This window comes from Magallana gigas, chromosome 6, assembly GCF_963853765.1.
Source record: "Magallana gigas chromosome 6, xbMagGiga1.1, whole genome shotgun sequence".
NCBI classification, from domain to species: Eukaryota; Metazoa; Mollusca; class Bivalvia; order Ostreida; family Ostreidae; genus Magallana; species Magallana gigas.
In genome coordinates, this window is record NC_088858.1 from 20,008,726 (window position 1) to 20,026,668 (window position 17,943).

General features: G+C 31.0%; 1 protein-coding gene and 1 long non-coding RNA gene across 2 annotated transcripts; both read right to left on the bottom strand.

The window, feature by feature from the left end:
- Positions 1-3,510: 3,510 nt before the first annotated feature.
- LOC117688999 (uncharacterized) lies at positions 3,511-8,935 on the bottom strand. The gene is made up of 2 exons (XR_010715061.1): positions 8,837-8,935; positions 3,511-3,828 (listed from the first exon to the last, which is right to left on the bottom strand). It is a non-coding gene; the product is annotated as an uncharacterized lncRNA (long non-coding RNA).
- A 5,754-nt stretch (positions 8,936-14,689) lies between these two features.
- On the bottom strand, positions 14,690-17,760 carry LOC105326612 (glycine, glutamate and proline-rich protein). The gene is made up of 7 exons (XM_034468507.2): positions 17,701-17,760; positions 16,960-17,049; positions 16,654-16,710; positions 16,459-16,548; positions 16,255-16,367; positions 15,810-15,981; positions 14,690-14,873 (listed from the first exon to the last, which is right to left on the bottom strand). The coding sequence occupies exons 2-7, from the start codon at positions 17,018-17,020 to the stop codon at positions 14,737-14,739; spliced, it is 630 nt and encodes a 209-aa protein (XP_034324398.1). The 5' UTR covers positions 17,021-17,049; positions 17,701-17,760; the 3' UTR covers positions 14,690-14,736.
- Positions 17,761-17,943: the final 183 nt, after the last annotated feature.

Below are 17,943 nucleotides of genomic sequence, written 5' to 3' on the forward strand. Positions count from 1 at the left end.
CAGACAATATAAGGTTCTGTTGTTGTTTTTTTTCTTCGCAAAAACATTCTACTGTAGAAGGAGATTCGGTAATACTTGTGATAAATGAAGCTAGAAATGAAGGACCATGCACCGAGTTCATTTTATTGCCTTAATGATTTTTATAAGTAGATTAAAGAAATATTTGAACACGACCGAAATGAAATTTTGTTAGATTCGTTTTAATTGCAAATTAATGCTGTCTTTTAAATAAGTCAGATGATATAACGTTAAATGGAAACATCAAAAGAAAGTGTCTTGCTATTGTATTTCAGAAGTACGTATTTGAATGCATTATTTTCGCATTGAGTAAATTTTATTGTCAGGAATTAAAATGCAAACAATCAAACACTAAATTTTCCATTTTTCAAATGGAATTGAAAACTTACGGTCAACGTTAACAGGCGATTTATTCGCTTCAAGCATGCATTAAAATTCAGGCATTTCGATTGATAAAACTGATACTCAAAATAATTATTATCATATCAATTATCATAACTTACGAATCGTCAGTGAAAAAAAAGATGTTGATTGACCTAAAATTGTGTGTGGCACAATAAAAACAATTTGTACAGGGTCTCATTTTTCATACTTATTACTGAAATGTTCGGTGGGTGCAATATTTATTGTGGTATAGATAAAGTGGATAGTTTACCAAGGACATTCATATAAATTATAAGCTGTAGCATCTTCCGGAAAACGCCGCGGTAGGGCTGACACCAGGGGGCACTGTTTCGGTGTCAAAATCGCGCGAAATCGAGACCAAAATGCTTAAACCCTACTGGGATCTTCATTGCATGTAATTGCTCTGAAAATTGGTAATAAATGATTTGCACTTCTTACACCCTTCCTCTTGAAGCATAAATTTGTTCCGCGGGTTAAGTGAAGAATTTCATTGATAAACTGTTTCCATATTCTGTATATTACATAACGCTATTTCCAACTTATTCCTAAAGTTTTAACGGTTTTTGCACATAATTTTTCGTTAAATTCAGATAAAGTAAAATTTTATGATATATGCAAAATAATGATTTATTTCTTTACTGCTGTTTCTTTATTTAAATATGAGGAATTAACTGTAGGATTGTAGTCGTTTTCTATTAATTTTTTATATTAAAAAAAGAAGGTTTTAATGGATTTAACTGAATACTAAGAAAATCTACACGCTTTTTAACACTTTTTTTCATAGATGCCCTTGTAATTAGTTTAGTTGATTAAAAAAAAAATGAAGGTATTATTATGGACCAATAGTTAACAACTTAGATACAATGTATCTACAATCGCTTGTCAAATATTTCAGTACATGCATGTTTAGTATCAACTGCAACTGTTTTTAAAACATCAGGGTTTTTTTTTAAACAATGCTTATATTCAACCGAAGAGCGTCAAAACGCCATTTGTTAGCCTAAATTCTCTCTCCAAGATTAATTCTGTAAGAACAAATGATGACAAAACATCTGCTGTAAATCTGCTACAAACATAAAAGTGAATTTATTGTTATATAATTAGTAACAAAACAATAACGTGTTCGTCCAACAACGACTACAAGATGAAAGTATTTCTTACAGAATTTTTTTTTGTTGGTATTTCTCATGCAGATTTTTCTCAAGATACCTGTTTTAGATACAGTGTAAAATTCATAAGTATTAATCGATAAATCATTCATCCGTAGTGTTTATACACTAGTTTTACTGTAACCTTATCTGCTAGGCACGAAGTTTTCGTGGGAGAATCCACGCCCGCCGAGTGTACAGCGACAATATCATTATGTTTTAGCGCCCGATAGGGTGGTGCAGTTGCCATTTTACATATGCCTGTAATTAACTTCTACACATGAGACCCTTTAACTTTCAATTTTTATGTTCAGAACATTTGTAAAATGTACCGATATGATCCCGTGACGGTCTATCGACAAATTCTGAAACACAATCGATAGTGGCTCCCTGTGTTTGAATTCCCCTTAAAACATAACAATAATTCTAACAAAACCAAATCTCTTCATTTTAAAGATAAGCTATTGTTCTTTCATTTGGGTATCTTCTATAATACCTTCAGGGTTCCTTCCCAATTAATTTACCTTTTAATTATTCGACAAGTCGTGATATACTAAAAATTGTATAAATTTGCAACAGTCATGCTTCTCAACCTTGAAACAAACCGGGTCCAATTGACAATTCCTGGTGACAGAAACAAACAATCTGGTTTCTGCATCAATGCCATTCGATTCTCGCTACTTTTGTCATCACGTGATTATCCGATGACAGAGTCATCGTCTGCCAGTAGGAATGGATGTCCACGTGATGAAAGAATTGAATGATAATCAACGACAGTTAAACATGAATAATAACAATCGATGGCGGAAAATGATTGCCCAATGGTCGGTCGAGCAAGAAATTTTGAGAACTACCATACATTTTGGAGTAATAGATGAGCATCTCATTCTGCAATTAGTAGCAAGAATAATGCTAAGTCTGCTTGAAAATCGTTCAAGATTATTTTGTTGAGATTCGCATTGATAAACATAATTATTGATAAATGTCCCTTGATAGCACTAGCACTGAACTATAATTACACAATTTAAAATCTTCTTTTTTTATTGTTATTAATTAAAGGTAAGATTTTCCTTCTATCTTAAAAAGCCAATTTGTGCATTGCTAATTAAAAAACGTTCCTTTTTGTCATGCGCGATAGTTTATATACTGTGAGTGACATATTTTTGCTCTTTATCTTCCAAAATAAATTGGGTTTCCTCAATTGTGACAGAAATGAAATAAATAACCGATGCCCTTGCTACAGCTTGGCAGTGTGGTATCATCTAAAACTGTAGAGCCGCTCCGAGAAACACTACACCTGTTTCTAATGTGTTTGTCACCTAAATCAAAGGGCAAGAAAATCTTAAATATGCGATCGAGACACCTTGTTCCCCGTTGAAAGCATACACAATTGCTGTGGAAATCTTTTACTGTTGATACCCTTTTCATTTTACGGCCATTAGAGGTTCTGGCCGAAGCCTCGTCGGACAGATAATAGCCGTAACATTAATAATTCCGGGAATATTCAGCCCGATAAGATTTTATTCAAGCTATGTCAATTGTCGGTTAATTAATTGGTAATCAGGAGGAAAAGAATCCCTGGATAAACTACAATAAAGCTAAATGATCGACATCAGTTGCTGGCCCCACTATCGCCGCTCTTATCGCCGGGGTCACTGGTCAACCGTGGGTCAGAGACGACACAATATCGACACTGGCGATATCTGGCGCTCACTGAAATACCATCACGAAATTCATACACATTTCAAAAGGAACAATTAACTTTTCACCATTTTAAAAAATTTCTAATCCGATACTGGGATGTTTTGAATATAATATTATACCAATCTGTTTATAACAAATATTTTTGTTTTTAATGGTCACTATATAAAAGGTTCACTTACTAGAACTGATATAATGTCTTCCTTTGTTTCCGGCAAAATATACACATGAAAAAATATTAACAAACGTACAAGTGCATTTTATTTTTTGATAAATTGGCCATTCATTCATTTTACTTCATTGAAACAAAAAATTAAGAAGTAATGGCGATGCACATGTGAGAATAGTCCGGGCACACCAAAGTATGAATACATGTATATCACTTTGGTGGGGGCGTTGAATGACAATTGTTCGCGTTGGGCGATGGTCCTGGTTGGTCTAGCTTCACTGAGCGTATCCTTGATGTGTTGTTTGGATGGAAACCTTCTCTAACGAACCGTGGTCGTAGTAACCCATTTCTTCAATGAAACTAGTTGTGTCTATATCATAACAACAACTATACATAAATGAAAACAAAAAGAATTGCAATTAATAATAATTAGTGAAAACTATATTCAAAAAAGTAAAAAAAAAATAAATTGGTATTTTCTAATACTTAAGTTCTTTGCTTTGAGCTGCTGCTCAAATGAATAACTTGTTATAATAAACAAGAACCGTGCCATGAGCATATAGCTTTTGGTAGAAGCAGGAATGATGGATGCAAAACCCATTGATGTCATTTCATCTTCCAGGAGCAGGCTCAGAATATGCAGCAATTTTATTTCCCGAAATCGAAAATTCCTCAACAGATAGAGGAACTGCAATAAACGGGAATTGAGACGCATCCCCATATCTAAATGAATTATATTGTTAGGGTCGGTGCATAGCCAATCTGTCGTGGCAAAATGCAATTGCAAACAGAGACTTTTAGCGAAGCCCAGAAAATGAACTGTCAAAACCAATCGTCAGTCCTACATTACCAACGAAATTGACATTTTTGCCACCAAACCTGTCTTCATGCGTTGTGTTTCTCATCAGGCATTACTGGACGTACTGCCTACATCTTAAGTTATCTTCGAAATATCTCTGACTGGGTCGTTTGTTTTCATTAGAATTGCAATGTAAGAGGTTGAAAGTTGGTTCCGTTATAATTTTATCATTTCTACTGGAGATTCTACGAGTTATTTAACTGCAGTTAATATTTTCTATTGCATACTCAGGGGTGATTAGCAGAACAAAAAGGATACATGTTCACCATCTATAGGAAATTTTTATACAATAAATTCTTTGTTAATGTTTCACATCTATTTTAGACAGAAAAATCCTACGCACCGATTCACACACTTGGGAGCAAAATGCGGCGCTAAATATCAAAAACATCAATTCTGTTTACCTGCTTTTTCATAAACATATCGCCTAATGGAAGGTTTGCGAAAAAAGCGGAACCACCAAAACATTGTTAAATATACCTTAATTAAATACTTTCTGCTGGAAGCGGTTTCTGTAAAATTAATCAATTGCCATGGCAACACATAAAAAATCTGCAGGGCGGTTCCGGTTGACTGGAATCCGTCGTCGATGTACATCCTGTTTAAACACTTTCCTTCTATTTTCTTCAGCAAGGGTTCTTGCATTCATGTTTCTTTCTCTATATATATTTTTTTTCTCTTTCAAAAATACGATTTCATAAATAAAGTCCTCTGAATATAATTTATCCGATTATAGTTCAAGATTGTGAATTTATCGATTTTTGATAGCTCTGTACAACTTTTTCTTTTGTCCAATTGCCCAACTCCTAAAGGTATTTCCCATATTTACTCAAGATTTATGTAGTATGTAGTGTAAAATATACCATCATAATTGATACTCATATATTTCACTTTCGATCCTTTGAAAATTAAAGTTCTTATTTTATATATATTAGTTAATTAGATATTAAAATTTCTAAGGAGATAACAAATTAAATATTTCGATACGTTGTTAAAACTTTATGAAAATATACTTGCGTCTTAAAAACAAAAGGACTAATCTTTCTTCTCAAGAAAATCAATGAAATATGAAAAATATGAAAAATTTATTTAAAAGGTTAAATGTCACTATCTAAAATTAATGGCAACCATTCCTCTCAATCAAATTACTATTATAAGTATGAACAATTTCATGCTAAACAAGTGAACCTAATTAATGAAAAAAGAAGCGTGAGAGAATTCCTTTTTTTGAACACCAGTATATTTTTTCTTTATAAATTATCCGTGTAAATGTCAATTTTTGAAGCGATCAATATTTATGAATTTAAACTTATCTTTATACTCTAACAAAATTATTAAATCTTAGTCTTTTGAGGAAGGAGTCTTCTTATACTTGTCATATTGTTAGAAAAACATGAAAAGTTCACATTGTAATACAAACAGTGTGTAATTTTCTTATTTATGTAGCGAGGTCAGGTCAAGGTCATTATCTTTTCTCTAAACGTGAGGAATTAAAACACTATATATAGTCAATTTTTTGGCACATTCATTAATTTTTAAATAGTTTGATTCTCTTCTTCAGTAATATGATAACACCAAACACTAACTATATCAGTTGATACTAACAAATTTAAATAAACTAGGATTGACATTAGTTGATGATTTCGGTCAAGAAAAAATCCTGTATGATTGTTATTATTTCAAATAAAGTATTGAATAAAATCGTTATTCTACAGAAATTTAAATTGAATTTCACAAAATATTTTGATATATTCCTTTTCGCCACTAATGCGTCAAAATAAGGTTCTTGTTAGATTGTAAACTTTCTATGATATTATTTTTTTTTTTGCTAAGTGCTGTGGTACAATACAAGACTTACACAGCCATTGTCTACTGTTTAATTCATTTATTTAATACATTTACACAATAAAATATGTTCAAATCAAGTGGTACAATTGTAAAAAAGAAATGTGATTCAATGATTTCCAAAAACCTCAAGGTAAAAGAAATTTATTCGAATATACTTTTGACATCTAGATAAGTCAAGAACATGAAAGTAAGTAGGGCATTATTTTAAAAAGACTAACATGAGCTAAGGGACACCTGTATTCAGACTGAACAAAATTAAAGTATAATGGTGTTCCAACATATGTGTCGTCCTGGCTAATGCTTATCTTCGTAAGAGAAAAGTTGTCAATGTGACAGAAAACCGGGTTTCTTTTGTGTGAACAGTATCCATATTCATTTTCTCGATCCTAATTAATAATTAAACACTACCTATCTAGAGAAATAGGACACTCTATGTTTAATATTTTGCCAAAATAAATAAATAAATAAAAATGACTAAGTTAAACAGATAGTATTTTTTCACTTATTATCAAAATTCAAAATTTAAGTAATATGCACGATCGATCTGCAAAAAAAAATAAACTTGAAAACTGTAGGAGGAGGTATTCGTACAAAACAGCTACTCTATATGCAATAATATGTAAAATAAATGACTTAGTTCAGCAGTTGGTACTTTTTGCATTAATTATAAAAAATAAAAATCCAAGAAGCATGCACATCTCTAATATATATACAATTGATCTGTAAAACAAAATACTTCCTATCTTGAAAATTGTAGGTGGAGTTTCCCGTACAAAAGGTGTACCCTTATGACAGCCATCCGCCATTTCCATCATTTCAATAACCGGATTTTTCCAGCGGAAAACGCGGTAAAGAATTATATAAAACGAAGAAAACGCCATACACTGATGCAGTTATGAATTATTTCATCATGGATCGAATAATATAAACGAAGCATCGAATTCAAAACCAAACAGAAAAGGTTAAGAAAGACGATTTTTTTATCTTATTAAAAATCACAGATGAAAAGAATTGAAAACATGTATATCAAATCGGCATATACCGATATATTGATATCAATGTAAAACCTTCGATTTAACACCCACCCCCTACAAAAAAAACCCCACCGTTAAAACTTTTATATTTAGTGGTCAGTGATGGGTTTATTATCGTGTCAGCGCCTACCGTAACATTGGTGTTTAGTACTAAAAGACTGCAACTTCAGCCCTTGGATAAGGAACGGTGGCTTTATTAATTTTGATTAATTAATTGTATTTTGACATAGATAAAGTACTAGGAAAATATCAATCGGATATCAATGTAAGGAATAATCGCCATGATGCTTGGTTTATCTTTTAATGTAAATTAACGAATTCAGCATTTATTCAAATTGGTACCTATAGTAACAATCGATATTATACATTATAACCCCCTCCCCTTCGACTGTAAGTTCGACCACGTCATCTTTTTAGGACCTGCTATTTGACATAAACAGTACAAAATCGTCCATATAACTGTTAATGTATTTCTTATGGCAAAACTGACACTTTTTTTAGACAGACACCGAGAAATGGGTTTTGGATTGGTAAGGCCTTTTGATAGTTAAACAATCCTTGGGTCAGTAACGCAATTTTGCAAATGATAAATGTTTCAACTATCACATAATAAAATGTTTAATCAACAGGCATTGATAGAAAATACAAAAATGCCAATTAAATTTAGCTCGAAAGAAAGTTACTTGTAGCATTTTATTATCTTTAAAAATGCATAAGCCTGTAGTCAAAATTGTCATTTCACCATACTGTTATGCTGTAAATTTTGTATTTACTGCCACCCGGTAAATTCAAAATTTACAACGTGACAGTACCCCAAACCATGTTTTGAAATAAACATTCTTTCATGCTCGGTGTTTTTTACTGCATATTTTTTTCGTCTTAAAGAATGTTTAAGACAAATTTATTTTGGTACATGTATGATCTTCGATTTGATTTAATACGCCAGAAAGATAAATTGATGTCTGTGTTTTCTGTTCAAAAATGAATTTTTTGAGAAGAAAAATTCAAGAATATGAACTCGTCCCCGAATTATCAAAACACAGTTATTTCATTGAAGGCAATTACTGTTTGAAATTGTCGCAATTTGATCGTCTATGGATACATTTAATTTTGATTAACTTTTATGCAGTTAAGCACAATTCATTGCAATTTCTCGTCTACATATGCATTTTAAATTTGTCATATTATTTACAAATTGCTCATTGTTGTGTATTATTACAGAAGCTAGATTTCAAACCTTTAAAAATATAACTTTAGTTAGTTCTATGTAAATGAAAGCCGTAATTAATTTCCAATTAATTTCCAACTTAAAATAAGTTTTTAAATATACTTCATCTGCTTTTGTATTATATCGAATTAATCCAAACTTTGCAAAACATCTAAATATGTCAGTTTTTGGCTACAACCTTGATTTTTAACATTATTGGGTATTATAACCAAAAATATCGATATTAGAACATTTGATATAGCGGCAATGTTAACTATATATCTAAAACGATACCAAGATTTATATAAAACTTAAAATGTGTTTTCTTGAATAATTGTTGCAAATGCAATTTTTCATCATAACAGATCTGGACTTAGTCTAGCATTTGTCATTTCATCAAAAAATTCTTATAATATATCAAACCAGTCTACCACATATTTTACTTACCGCGGGTTGATAAAATTTTCCATTAAATTTATAATGCAACTCATACAATAAAATTGCATGGCGAATAACAATCCCACTGCGATATGCAGTCTGCACTGCATGTTCCCAAAGCAGTTTGTGCAGTTTGTCTTAACCATAGCACCAACGATAACATTAGATAAAGTTTATTTTACAAGTTTCAAACGAAAAAGACTTAAATTATTGATCTTGGAAATCAGATAATAAACGTTTGCAAAAATAAAAAAAAAATATTTCAAAGTTAATGCATCAATTGAATATCAAAAACAAAATTGTCAATTTAAACTTAATGCCATTTATAAACTATTTTCATTTTTTAAAGAGTGTAGCATTTGTATTAATGTCACAATTAGGAAAATCTCAATTGTAATGTAAAATTTTTAGTAATTTTTCCAAAATTTTTAAAAAATATTCAATGGCCATTTATGTTCATTGACCTACTTTTTGGTATTCAAAGTGAAAAATAACACTACAATAAAATGTCTATAACAGAAAATAGATGGTTTTTCATTATCACCAGTGGAATTTTTTTTCATTCCGAGTAAACGTCCTTAAATGACATTTTTTGACCCCAAACATCCTAGAGTGGTCTACAATTCTGGTTTTTACAGTGTCTTGACTGTTTCTATTTAGAAAAAAAATTCCTACAAAAAACAAGACAATCTAAACATTTTATCAGAATATATTTCTTGAATATTTTTTTAGTGTCATTATGGAAAAAGACATATTTTTGAATCACAATTTTTTTCTCTGGTATGTAAATTTCTCTGTTAACTTTGAATTCTAGCTTAAACTTTATATCAAATACTAGTAAAATTATTTTGATGCTTATTGTTTCAATCTTTATATTTTTCTTATCATGTTTTGTTTACATCACACTTCAGAAGTTCTTAACTTTTGGTCGTTAACGTGACTTTAGCTGTCGACATGGTCAAGAAAAAGCGTATATTGAACGCGTTAGAATCCTTATAAGACGCATCAGTAGTGAAAAATGTTTTCATTTAATGCTTAAATTCATACTTTACCTGTTTTTACAATCCAATAAGGATAAGATATAATGCACCAATGGACATCTAAGTTCTCTGGTTGTAGGAATGAAGCCCAAGCATAACCTACCTTCTTACGGTGTCAAATGAAGACACTAGTTTTCAAGTTTATTTTTTGTGTATGTACGTTGAATGTCCTTCAATTATGCCAAAAGGTGTATGTAATATTTTTACTACTCATATATTATGAGATGTACATGTAATCTTCAATTTGATCATGTTTTTGTGATGATCTTTATGTTTTATATTTTTTCGAAGCTTTGTATTTTGAATATCAGACTTTTTAAAATATATTTAAATATATGTTCTATATGTAATTTACATACTTTACCAGCACTTATTAAGGACACTAGATAGCCATCACTATTTTTAGACCATACCCATGTCCTTTAAAGAAGAGTTCTGCATAAAGATATAGATACACATTCAAACTTTAGAGTTAAAATTCACAGATTTTTTTCTTCAATTATAACATTGCTTAAGGAATCATTTCTAAAAATTAAAGTGAATCTGACCACCAATCCTCTTTAACTTGAAGAACGACAATTTTAACGTTTAAACAAGCTGTTTACTTTATTCGTGAATGCTGGCACCAAGCTTCATGATTCTCCCGATACTTAAACTATCACCATACAGTTCAAGTAACAAGATATATAAACAATAACTAAGTGTCATTTTTAAAATCTAGATTCTTGATAATGAAAATGTACAGATATGAAAAATTGTTTATTCGCGATGTTTAAAATTTGATTAACAAGAATCTTAATGTTGTGAAGGAAACCAGCATGTTTTACCTATGTACAATGGGCCATTGATGATAAAGAGTACTAAAAACTTTTGCTAACAATGAAGTCACCTCTTGTTTATAGTAAATAACAACGTCTGTACGCGCTTTCATGAGAGTTCGTGTACACTCAAGTAAGTAAGCATTATTTTAATTTTGTATTAACTGTCCATTGGTTCTAACAATCAGTCAGAATTTAAATAATGTATATTCAGAAAGTAATGTTTCTCCCAAAACAATGGACAAAAATCAGGATAAAATAAAACACCAAATGTTAATAATAAATATAATATCAAAATTTTAAAGAAAATTTGCTTTTGATATTATATAGCATACTGTGCAGTATTTACAAATCGATCTTGGATTGATGACAATGTGTGATTTTCTTGCTGGGTCTCCATGGGCTCTTTTACTTATAATCAAATTGGTCTAACTGCTCTTGTCTGTCTTAGATTCGCCAGGACCTCAACATCTACTGATCTAATTATTTGCAATCATACTATTATAATAAAATTAGATATTAGCCCAATTTGTAGATTTTCAGTGTAAGACATCAATTGAGGAATGCCTTCTAGACCAATGTTAATAATTTAAATTGCTGTTTTTGGTTCAATCGAATTATTTCTCAGATTAGTCCTATACTGGATGTTTGCTCAGTATTTTGTATTGCAATAGGAAAATCGGTCATCTTTATCTATAATATCTATACTACTATATTAAAATAATAGACTCGAATTTTTAGTCTTTAATAATCGGAAGAATACTGTCTTTTGTTTTATATATTTTAAACATCATTGGTACTTGAAGATTACCAATTTGTTTTTATTTTTTCTCAATTAACTTTCGCTAATTAATGATCAACGAAAATTCCTCAAAAAATCCCGGAAAATACCTGGATTTTTTGGATTTTACAATCTTGCGCTTGCGCAATACGTTCACGCTAACGGGATCTTTAGTTTATGTTTCCACAATATCACATCTGCATGAATAAACTCAGAAATGATAAAACAAATACGGGTAAATTTTCATTGGACTTTTGCTATATATTTTGTTCATATATATTATTGATTTCTTATGAGAGAAAGTATAAAATAACAAATATACATTTCAACTACATATAAGTACTTACTTTTGTCTTCGTGATGACGACATCGATATGCAATGTCAACCCGTGCACGCACGGGTCAAAGTCTAGTCTTCATAAAAATGTCAAAACTTTTTTTTAGAAACAACCTAAATATATAACTGTATTCATTTGCTATTTTAGGATGTAGTATGTTTACTTTTTGTAAGGTATCTTATGCCTAGACTTAATTACAAATAGTTTGAACGACACAATTAACATTGAATTTATGTTATAATTCTAACGAGTATTAAAAGTAGTGTATTTCGAGCAATCTTTAATGATAATGAATAAGTGTAGATTAACCACTTAGACTCCATGAATAGAGCCCCACGTGCATCTATAAGACGGGTACATTGGGCGTTAACATTCCTTACTACACCAAATATATGTAGAACTCATTCAAGCTATGAATAAATGAATGTGTTCAACCCCAATTATGTTTTGATACAGCGTAATTTGCTACATTATCTTTAGTATGTAAGTCCAAGATATCACATCGACAAATATGCTTGCAGTTGTATTTTCCATTTGCAGTATCCTGGGAGATCGAGAAGATCAAAATGTAATGTTATAGCTCCAGCATACCGCTAATACTACAGATCATGAGGCCGCCGTGGATCCCTTTGAAATAACAGATCTTCAATAATTCAATTAAGTCTCTTTACTACAGAAGAATCAAGTCGGTGAGTTTATATGACGTTTTTATTGCTCGGATTATCTTTTTGTCTGAAGACAGTCTTCAGACGAGAGATGCACAAACAGGAGGAAAGGTTGATAAGGTTTAATTTGAAACATGAATCCGGTCATCTCATCACATGAGGTATTATTCAAAACACTTATTTTGGCGTATCTGTCTTTATTTAGGGGTATTACACTTTCTATGATTTCATCAAAGGGCATTTGTCATCTTTTGATTTTGGTGGGAGTGATATCTAATGTCTTCTGAATATGTATGATAAAAATGCAAATCGTCATATAACCATTGCATTGTTTTGCATCAACCTGCCCACCTACATGTCTTAATACATGTTACAAATAACAAGTCTCCGTACTTTACTCATTGACCCAAATGCAATTGATTAAAGTTTATGCGATATAAATGATATAATAGATATGATAGAGATATCTCCAGTTTTATTCAAGATGTGTTTAGAATGCAAATCTTTAACCATTTTACATCAATAATTCATTTAACATAGTACATGTACATGTAAATTAAAATGCAAATATTTAGATTAGTTTTGTTTTAAGTCTGTTATATTATCGAGAAATTTAAGAAGTTAATAGACAGCATACTAGAATGACGACAAAATTATAAATCAGTTAGAAGTGATTATTTAAAGACATTTAAATCTCTAACACATCTCATCTTTTGCAATTTTTGTGACTTAACATGTCGTGTTTACTGTTGAATGTCAGATTCTAATCTATACTCATTTAGGTAACAAACATGTGAAAACCAAATGTTGCATAATTGTTATAGAATTGTGCCATTGTGCCATAACGTACACATGAAACAATACAAATTATGGAGCATATTAATTTATATATATATATATATATATATATATATATATATATATATATATATATATATATATATACATATATATATATATATATATATATATATATATATATATATATATATATTTGTTATACTTTCATGTTAAATACTGAAATCTGATTGGTTAAGACGCAGTTAATAATATTTACTATTACCCTCAGCGTTAGCAACGCACTTGGCAACGGGTAACATTAAAAAATGTTACATGCGCGAAAATTATGCGCGTACGGTTCGCTGTAGAATTCACGTTATTCCTATATAAAAGCAGTAAAATTTTCTTAAAAATTTAAAAAAAGACATTCAGTATAACAAAATAAATAGTGCCTGTTTGGGAGGATAACAGTTGAAATTGACACCCCTCGAAAACCATTGTCAACCTCCGCTTCGCGTCGGTTGACAATGGTTTTCTCGGGGTGTCAATTTCAACTGTTACCCTCCCAAACAGGCACTATTTATATAATATATATATATATATATATATATACTGATTGGCGTTTAATTATAGCCTGCATTTTTTACCACCTTTCCTTTTCTTTTTACGTTTCATTTTTGCTATTCTTTTTAAAATTCTGATTCGTAATTTATGCTGCTTACACTTGTATATCCGTATATCCATTATCCAATGATATTCACTTTTTCATTTTTAATTGCAATATGATTATCTTTCCGTATGATTGAATTAATATAAAAAAGAATCGTTATTGAATATTTGTAATTTGTAAAGCGTTATCATAAAAACAACATACATATGGCAATATGATTATCTTTTTATTTGAGTTGAAAATGAAGAATGACCTTGCATGAGAATCAAGAAACACTTGGATACATCGCCATTGAAAGCGAGACAACTCATCTCATACTTCACGTTTGGAAGGCATCTCTTCAAATTTTTTTCTTATTTTATAATTTAATTATCATAAAGTTTATCTCATTACAATTAACAATTTTTAATGTGAAACGGTTGGTAGTAAACAACCGTAAAATATGTCTTCAAAAAGGGTTTTTTTTTCTAATTTTCTAATTTAATTATCATAGTTTATCTCATCACAATTAACAATTTTTAACGTAAAACGGTTGGTAGTAAACAATCGTAAAATATGTCTTCCAAAATTTTATTTTTTCTTATTTCATAATTTAATCATCATAGTTTATATCGTCACAATTAACAGTTCTTAATATGACGGTTGGTAGGAAACAAAAGTAAAATAAGTCAGTCTTTGTAATTTGCAGTTTGTTTTAATTAAAACCTAATTGTGACATCTTTTTTCGTTGAATAAATGCTTTGAATAACTAAGCATAGTTTTTCTTAAAAAAAATATCTGTGTTTTTTTTTTATGTGGAGTGCATACGATACAAATGTCACCAACTGTAGTGACTGACGAGATATTGTGCACGAGCTATGACGTCATTGCTGTAATCGTGATGGGTCGTATGCTGGTCGACATTGCTCCAAGAGTCCACGTGGTCAATACCAGCGTTGTATGCCGCTAAACCGCCTAAAAATAGAACACAGAAAGTACTGAACATAATAAAGCCATAACATCAAAGAGCTAAGTTAAAAAAAAATTCAAATTATTTACTCTTTTGGTCCACAAAAAATATGGCGAAAGAAAATTTATCATACATCTGATACATACTTTATTTGATATGAAAGTCTATGGCTGTTAAAGTCCTTAAAAGACGCAAGGAATGAATTCAAATGAAAATCAAAATGTTAGTAAAGAAGAAAGTTTAAAATCTTAAACTTAGTTACAAGCTAAAAAAAAATAAGATCAATGTAATCTTTAGATTGACGGTCTAAAATAAAAAAAATTTGATCAATATCATCTTTAGATTGATGGTCAATTGAGTCTCAACTGACGTGGCTTTTTTTTTGTCCCCTACCGGTTTTCACCAGAGGGGACTATAGCTTTCCTCTGCGTCCGTCCGTCCGTCCGTCTGTCCGTCTGTCTGTCTGTCCCACTTCGGTTTTCCACACTATTTTCTTTATGCTTTTGAGAAACAATATGAAATTTGCTGAACAGCTTCAAAATGTCTAACTACAGATCACGTTTACACTTTTGTAGCGTCTGGTTGACATATTTTCAAGAAAATTAATTTTTTATATTTCAATTCTTTAATGTTCGGGTTTGATATTCTGCATAACAGTGCATTGTTTTCACAATTTCCACAAACCGGTAGGGGACGTGTATTGCTTATGCAATACTCTCAGAATGCTTGTCATTATAAACATGATCATTAACACTGCAGTAAAATATTAAGTCGATATTTTTTAATAACAAAAAAACAAAAAAAACAAACCAAAAAAACACTACCTTATAGATGATTGAGCTTCAACAAAATATAAAAATGCATTTAAATTTTTTTGAATTTACCAAACATCTGAATCTAAATAACATTTAAATAACTAAAAAGGGTACTAATCTTCTAACCTTGAATGTGTTGCTCTGACAGCCAAGACGGAAACTTCGTCTGGATGCTTTTAACAAAGGGCAGTAAAACATACTGGGCCATCATAAGAGCATGGTCACAGGTATTCCAAGGGTAAGATGTGCATGTCAAGCCTACGTTTTTATGGCATACCAGGCAAGAACGAGTATCGCACTAAAATACATGTATAGTACAATGTATGATAGAGGAATACGACATGTTGTATGACAAAGAATAGATTTTGTTACTGCACAACAAGAAATGGTCTTAAATTAGGTTAAGCCGGGAAGGGGGTACCCTTAAACATCGATGTTAAGTCTTTTGCTGAATATTGACAATTTAATTATTAACATTTTCGATATTACATTGATCTAAAGAAGTCTACAGAATCTATTGTTTTGCGAATTTTTAGACAATACAGCAACCAAACTACAAAAAATGACTTACTGGCAGCATTCCGTACTCAAAATGGCCAGCATTCCAACCACGTGAAACAGTAATGTCAGCACCAACATTTGTTTCTCGGCTAGCAACTGCGGCAATGATGGCTGGATGAATGCCTTGGAAACGATGATGTAGTACGTATCAAAACATTTACTTGATATAAGGTCATTGTAATAATTGGATGAAGCATTGACTTAAGCAACTTACAAGTAAACTGTCCAATTTGCTCAAAACAGGCCTTGTAAGAGTGAGCCAAATTGTACGTTTTTGAAACATCAAGTTGTGATGATTGAACTCCTGAAGAAATAAATGATGAAAGTTTGGCATATTATTATTAGAAAAATCACTGAATTAGAAATAATTTACTGGTCATTTGATTTTTGTTAAATAGGCTCAGTTTACCTCCATTGGACTTTCCAGTCGGATGTAATAGGGTAAAATCTCCAAAACAGGAATAATCTGGAAAAAACACCAAAAGATTGATTACGGCATGCGCGCTCCGTTCATTATTTACATAATCATGTAGAGCAATGTGTGACAACCAAAGGGAAAACATCAATATCCCTCAACAGATATTTCCCCCTTAAGATATATTAATCAAAGTCATTCTACAAAATATACAATTGGTATTGTATTTGTAATCATTAGTGTAGGTAAATGAACATGTGTCCATATTTATTCATGTTTGAAGCGTTTGGTTGTACTCACTATATCCCGCTGATAACGATATAATCGTGATAATCGTGAAAACCCACAACCAAGTCACCATTTTCTTGCAGAGCTCACAGGAAAAAAAAACTAAAAAATAAGACATGAAGCCATATTATAGTGGTTTATGCAAATAAATCGGCATAAAAAACACAATTGTTTATGTAAGACAGACTACTACTGCTTTTTTGCTTCGAAAAAAAAAAACAAATAAAGGAAAACTACACTGTATGGTGTATGGAATTTGGTTTGGAGAGTTAATGGACTTCAAGCATGCAAAGGAAAAACATTAATTTGAGTTTATCATAATTAATTGGGGTTGTTTCTCTTTTTTTTTAAAGTTAGGGCACATTCTAGAAGCTAGCCGTTGACAGACGACAGATAACAATGAAGACCACCCCCCCCCCGTAACTGTCCTAAACATTAGAGGCTTAACGGTTGGTAAGCAAGTACGTACGTTAATGTCATTTATTACTAGATATACTTAATATAGACGCTTTAATATTGTGTATCTTTTTCCTTACACAAAAACGTGTATATTATTTCAACTGTTTTTTTGTACAGAAAAGAAAGTTATATTTTTAAATGAAATGATTGACAATTACACTTGACAATACATGTACCAGGGTACTGACTTTAATATGAAAATATACCAGTTTTTTCATATACATTCTTTGTGGTGCTTGCAAATTTTAGAAAATATATGCGATATTTAAAGAAAATTAATAAGAAGAAAACTACCTGAAGTGTTGACCAGTCCTTTATCGCAATGAAACGTGATCAAGAATAGAGTAGGGTTAATATATAAATTGTGCAGACGGGGTCAGTAGTCCTTGTTCTTTCGACATGCAGATATTGCGCGATAAGGATCTCGTGTGCATTGCCTCATTTTTTGTCCGTTGATCAAGAACGTTAGAAAATTTAGGTTAAGAAAGTAAGAAGAATCAAGATGTAAGGTAGGATTATTGCTAAAACTTTCCTAAT

Excerpts from the sequence above, each read along its gene's own strand:
- LOC105326612 (XM_034468507.2), bottom strand. The coding sequence starts at position 17,020 with ATGGTGACTTGGTTGTGGGTTTTCACGATTATCACGATTATATCGTTA. Across the intron at positions 16,368-16,458 it reads GCAAATTGGACAGTTTACTT|GCATTCATCCAGCCATCATT; the intron begins GTAAGTTGCTTA and ends ATCGTTTCCAAG. Across the intron at positions 14,874-15,809 it reads GTCAGAGCAACACATTCAAG|GCGGTTTAGCGGCATACAAC; the intron begins GTTAGAAGATTA and ends TTCTATTTTTAG.